Source organism: Ascaphus truei, chromosome 3 (genome assembly GCF_040206685.1).
Source record: "Ascaphus truei isolate aAscTru1 chromosome 3, aAscTru1.hap1, whole genome shotgun sequence".
Classification (NCBI taxonomy): Eukaryota; Metazoa; Chordata; class Amphibia; order Anura; family Ascaphidae; genus Ascaphus; species Ascaphus truei.
The window spans coordinates 275421377-275428149 of record NC_134485.1 but is presented as its reverse complement, the minus strand read 5'-3'; the positions used below and the strand labels follow the sequence as shown (position 1 = coordinate 275428149).

General features: G+C 43.1%; 1 protein-coding gene across 2 annotated transcripts in view; it reads right to left on the bottom strand.

Moving 5' to 3' along the window:
- ABCC4 (ATP binding cassette subfamily C member 4 (PEL blood group)) overlaps positions 1-6773 on the bottom strand; it is a 356776-nt gene that overhangs the window by 33254 nt on the left and 316749 nt on the right. For both annotated transcript variants that reach the window (XM_075590857.1, XM_075590858.1), the window contains exon 28: positions 5187-5359. In XM_075590857.1, coding sequence (XP_075446972.1) covers positions 5187-5359 — 173 coding nt within the window. The remainder of the gene's footprint in view (positions 1-5186; positions 5360-6773) is intronic.

Here is a 6773-nt window from a genome sequence, read left to right as displayed (position 1 = left end):
TACCACCTCCATAACTGCGGGCAGTGGGAGCGCCGGGGACAGGTGAACACCCCCGCTACCACCTCCATAACTGCGGGCAGTGGGAGCGCCGGGGACAGGTGAACACCCCCGCTACCACCTCCATAACTGCGGGCAGTGGGAGCGCCGGGGACAGGTGAACACCCCCGCTACCACCTCCATAACTGCGAGCAGCGGGACAGCCGGGGACAGGAGAACACCCCCGCTACCACCTCCATAACTGCGGGCAGCGGGAGAACCGGGGACGGCACAGAGAGTACTTACTGTGTCCAACAGATCTCAATGGAAAAAGAATGGCTGCTCGTTAGGGGTGGGCTCATATAGAGCCTGGCCACGCGCCCACAAAGCCTGGGAGAGTGCGCCAATCAGCAGTCAGGTAGGGGGAGTTTTTTTCTTTTCTGCGCGAGCAGGGAAAATTAAAAAAAACAAACACGTGTGCTGCTTGGGCCAATAGGAGCTCGCCCAGATGTTAAATCCACTCGCCCCGGGCGTGCAGATGTATAGGATTATCGAACACTGTGAATATATATATATATATATATATATATTCATATATATATATATATATATATATATCACTGAATCAATGTGTTTGGATGTATCCATTAAGGACCACAGAAACAACTCATGCTAAAAGTGACCTGTGTCATGGATCACAGACCATAGGACTGAAAGTATGGGTGCTAGGTAGCATTACACAAGTATGAAAATTTCGAAGACAAGATAAATGTTAAACACGGTGCAGGGGAACAGGGAGGAACCTCAAACCTCCCAAAACAAATCACTAATATATACAATGGTTTCCAGCACACAATCAGAGTCGGACAAAATGTCAATTAGAACAAATGCGAATTGTATGGATTATGGATGCAAATACAAAGGTAGCCCCAATGCAGGCCAGGACAGAAATTCCCACGGAACAGTTTAATATACAAAAATCGGAGGGAGAGGAAGGGTGGAGGGGAAACAAAGGCGTGAAAAAACACAAGAAAAAATGGGGAGCGGGGGAGGGAAAAATACGTACAAAACACGTAATGAATAGGGTAATAAATTGTAGGGGGGCAATGTTTCGGGACCTAAATCGCCCCTTCTAGCCGTACCCACAGACTAATGTAGCCTATGTTACTTCCCTAATAATACACCTCAATCCAAAGACAAAACCTCTCAATTACACAGGTAAGTGATGTGAAGAACAAACCAAGTTTGTCTATTACACATAAATAGAACAGTATGTGGCACTAGAATAAGACGGTGTATCTGCAGACCTAGAAAGTGACAGATCTAAGGACCAAGGTAATGAACAAATAAAAGCGTCAGATACACTAAATGCTCATAGACCCATAAGAATAAGTAACTGCTGCAAGGAGCACTGAAAAAGGTAATGACCCAATAACAGCGTCAGATACACTAAATGTTCATAGACCCCATAAGGATAAGCAGGTAACTGCTGTAAGGAGCACTAATAAACTCAAGCAGAGATAAGCTGATAAAGTTTTTTTTAAAAAGGGAACAATATATCGTGGTTAGTGTCGGCAGCTCATGCAGTCATCTGTGGTGACCATAGGACTAATCATATATGCATGCCAGTTGAGAGGGTGTTTAACATTTATATAGGAATGTCTGGGTGGGATAGAAGCAAGCTGTCCAAGAAACATTAATCTTGCAGTATTGAATCACAAATTGAATGTTATTAAGCTGTTTCCATCAAACAAGAAAAAAGTTTTTAAATTTAAAGTTCCAAAAATTTTCTTATGAACCATTTATTATCATACATTACAGGAAATGCATAAAGTTTAAATTTAAAATTACTTGTGTGTGTGCGCGTGTATGTATGTGTATGTGTATGTGTGTGTGTATATATATATACACACACACACACACACACACACACACACACACACACACACACACACACACACATATGCTGCAAACACCTGAGGAAGTTGCCTGGAGCAACTAAATGTGTTGGGATAATACCACTGGAGCGTTTCTAGCCAATTGCTGCCAGCAACACTCCTGTTTGTACAACGGAAGAACCCTGCTGGGAGGGGGGCGTTTGCATCTGGGGGGGGGGGGGGGGGTGTTTGCCTGGGCCCCAGGAATTATGTTGGCAGCCCAGATATGCATCTCGTATAGATTCCAAAGTTCTTTCTTGGCAGGCATCTCCCTAAAGCTTCAGCATACTGCATTATACAGCTTTGCCCTGAAGTGCTTGTTCATTTTAGCTTGGCCAATTGCTCTACATAGATGGAAAAGAACATTTTTATTTAGGAAAGCATAGCAGTGGATTTGACAATATAATGTGTACATCCGATATTGCGGCAAAACACCACTTCCAATATTGTGATCTTGCCTTGTACTGTGTCAATGTTAAAGTTTAGAAATTAATTATAATTAACGATATAGCCTGAAAGAAATGAGTTTGCTCTTGAATACGCCCGACAGCCTAAAATGTACGGCAAAAGTTTTTCAGCTCAACAATGCAAATAATTCTTTCTGAAGGATAGCTATTGTGTGTATTCTGCAGAAATGAAGAGGTTAGCCTAACACAACCTAAGACTTTATTATCATTTTTAGCTACTTTCAATGGGCAGTAATTGAATGTGGGTAGCAAAACAATGACTTGCACTGTGATGCAGAACAAGATAAACACTCTCCCCAAGGTTTGGGAACATTACACATTTTCATCTGCCACTGTCTTTAAGGATTGCTCTTTATTCGGAGGTTAAACTATGGCGTGATACATTTCTAATGCCTGCATTCAATTCATATCTATTGAAAGTAATGGAAATGTTGAATTAGATTATCCTCTCCAGAACTTAATAGTACACAATAGGAATACAGTGAAGAACATGTATATTTGCATAAATAGAAAAATATGAAAACCGTTGCCACTGGCAACTCTAGTTTTAATCTCTATAGCGGTCAGTGCACAAAAATGTGTTACAGTTTCCATCTATCACAGGTTAAACATGAAGAGGTGACTAAAGCAATATTTATTATTATAAACACACACACACACTCACTGATCCACGAGAGCTGTACGACGCTCCGACAATATCCCAACATAGTTTACGCTCAGAAAACAAAACTAGTATCTTATCTGAACACAAAACAGCTGTTAATAAACTACTATTTAAATGTCAATCAAACAGATTAATCTTCAAAAGAAATGTAAATTCTTCACAAAGTTTGTCATACGCCTCAATTAATGGAGATTTTAAGCTGAAATGCTTGAAGGAAGGTGATTCATGATTCTTAATGCAAATGTCTAGGCTTAAATTCTACTTTTAGCAGCAGTAACTTTTACAGAGCTGCCCTCATAATGTGCCTGTCATTTCTTGCTTTATGCTTAAGAAGACATGCTGAAATTGTGTTAAAGCTCCATTTCTAATCATGATAAACACATTATAACACAAGCAGGCACGGGTTAACAGTTAGATTTTTTTTTTTTAAAGGGCACTTTGTAAAAACAAATTGATAAATTCAAATCTGCTTAGTATTGTATATTTCTTTGAAACAACATATTTGTAAGGATACAAAATAAGTAAGAAAAAGGGAAACTGGAATAATGACACAGGCAGGAAATCAAGAGACTAACACCAAGGTGAACATGATTTTTAATCTGTGTATACTGTATCTTAAACAGCTGGGTGTGTATTTTTAAATGGCAAATGTGATCTGTTAAGTGAGCCACGTAAAGATACAATATGGCCCTTTTCTCTTCTCTCCTTTAATAATCACGCCTTCACCTAAGTTTTGTTTTGAAAAATATAGACTACTATTTATACCTGTAGCCCTGTTTCCTACTGAATACAGTACGCTACCAATGCTGTCTAGCCTGTTGGCTCGCAGGGCCTAAGCCTCCGCCACGGAGAGCCTGAGGCAACACATATGTATACCGATAACCTCTTACCAAGTGCAGCGCCTCCACCTGTGATGGCTCCCAGCAGAGCGGGAGTGGTTCCTTACAGGACAACAATGTAATACTACGCACACCGCATATAACCGAAACAGCGACTTTACTAATGGTAACCATAACCTTGCATGACATACAGTAAGTGTCCCTCTGTATAGGAGACACAGTAACTCACGCGTCTCGCAGGACGCGACCCCTCACCGTGTACCCACACTGTGTCCAACTCCCCACACCACAACCCCACCCCCAAAGTAAGGTATGTGTGTGTGTGTGACTGCGCAGTCACTATTTACTGATTTATAGTTGGTGCACTTATGGGTGTTAAGCGCTCGGGCCTGCAAACAGACTTCACAAAGGATCCGACGATGATACCTTCCAGGGCGATCCCACCCGGTTGGTTGTTGCTGTGCTTGAAGAGGTCTGATCCCAAACCTCTGTAATGGTGCTGCGACAGTCTCTGGTTCTTACACTTCTCTCTCTCTAAAGTGACAGGTTCCTATACTAGGGACTGTCCCTACATTAACTCAAACTGACTGTGACTCAGGGTCTAACTGGGTCTGGGGGTATGGGGCCTAGTGTAGAGGCTACTTGCCTCTCTACACGCAGAGCTCCTTCACCTTCCCCTTCCCGGTCGTCTCTGCTTAACGTGCTCCCCTGCGCAACCTCCTAACTCTTCCTCCCGGCAATCCTGTTGCCCTATAGGCTCACTGGCGTCACCTGGTCCAGCTGAGGCTCCTGGGACTCGTAGTCCCCTGCGCTACGTCCCCTCTGATTGGCCCATGCTTCGCGGGCTTAACACAACCCCTCCTGCGCATGCACGACCTTTCCTCTATTGCCGTTCTCATCGGGCTCACTGCGCATGCGCCAGTATCCAACATGGCGGCGCCCTGAACACTCGGCCTGCCGCAGAGCCTCCGGTGCACTGGAGCGCTCCCTACACACGCTGCAACCTTCCCTTATTCTCCTAGCAGAGCGGAGATAAGGGTGAAACTGGGGTACCAGGCTACATACCCATAACAACTATAAGATATACAGTACCTCAGGAACGAATGACAGGGCATGGCCATTCTGCCAATAGACACAATTTCATTATTTAAAATGTATTTGCCATACCCAATGTATTTTTCTACAAATGTGATTACATTTGCACAAAAAAAAAAAAAACTGGATTGTATAAATGTTCACGTTTTAACTAAAAATGTGTGTTACACTGCAAAAAATAAAAGGCTAAAGAAAACGTTTTGTGTACCTTGGGTCCACATTTGCCGTCGCTTCATCAATAATCAATATTTGATTTTTTCTTAACATTGCCCGTGCAAGACACACCAGTTGTCTTTGACCAACGCTGAAGTTGGAGCCAGATTCGGCCAACTGTGTCTCAATTTTACCAGGTAATTCTTCAATCGCCTCCTTAAGCTGCACCTGTAATGTTAATGGGGAAAGATGTTGCAATTGTACACAAATACGATTTGTTTATAATTAGTATAGCAAATATATCTTACATGTACACACAGCACGTACTGTATGGTCTTCTCATGACATTTTACAGTTTCACACGTGGGGAAGTGAGAAATATGAGAAGCAACTGTTATATAAGGCTACATGCAGTATCAAAGTGAAAATTTAAGAAGGCACCTTACTCCACAAGAAAAAAGAGGCAAGGCACAGTTAATCAGCAAGGTTAATCTAAGAGGGCTCACCTGAGCGACACAAAAAGAAGTACATTTTTAAAAAGGCCATGAAATCACCAAATAAGACTGCAAAACTTGAGACAGTATGGGCAGGCCTGGAAGGGTTGAATGCCAAACAAGAAAGTTAAGGGTTTTAAAACCAGGTGCATCTGTTTGGACATATCACCATATTATAAGCTAAAGCAGTAAAATTCAGGGCATTATTGAAAACCCTGCTCTCTGATTGGTTAAAATTCCAGGCATTATCCACAATCAGTAATGCCCGGAATTTAAGCAGCAGAATGTGTAGTTTTCAATGTGTTTATTTCCAGCCAATCAGCTTTCAGAACAGTTGAGACAGGGCAGGGGATTGGTCAGGACGTATCAGCCACGGGCTGACTCCTCCCCCTCCTGAGCTGACAGATTTTCTGAGCAGATTCAGTTGAATTGGCGGGGTGTCTGCAAAGCAAATACGTAAGTGGCTGTCTGCAGTTTCTTTGTGGCTGCAGTTTGTGTATGAGTGTGTCAGAAGCAGTGTGTGTGTGTGGATGCTGTGCTGTTGTATATCTGTGTAGAGGTGCTGTGTGTGTGTGTGTGTGTGTGTGTGTGTGTGTATAGAGCTCCAGTGTGTGTTTGTCAGTGTCAGCAGCAGTGTTTATGGGTGTAGTGTGTGTGTAGAGGTGCTGTGTATAGAGGTGCAGTGTTGTGTGTATGTTGTGTGTGTAGAGGTGCTGTTTGTGTGTAGAGGTGGGGGGGGGTGCAAAGTTTAGTAAGTGGCTGCATTTTTTATTGTGGCTGCAGTGTGTGTGTGTGTGTTGTGTTGTGCTGTTGTATGTGTAGCAGCAGTTTGTGTGTGTGTGTAGAGCTGATGTGTGTGTGTATAGAGCTCCAGTGTGTGTGTGTGTGTGTGTGAGTGTGTGTGTGTGTCAGTGTCAGCAGCAGTGTTTATGGGTGTAGCATGTGTGTGTAGCAGCAGAGTTTGTGTGTGTGTAGAGCTGCTTTGTTGCTTGTGTGTGTGTAGAGCTGCTGTGTTGTGTATGTAGAGCTGCTCTGTTGTGTGTGTGTAGAGCTGCTGTGTTGTGTGTGTGTGTAGAGCTGCTGTGTTGTGTGTGTAGATGTGCTGTGTTGTGAGTGTAGAGGAGGTGCTGTGTTGTGTCTAGAGCTCC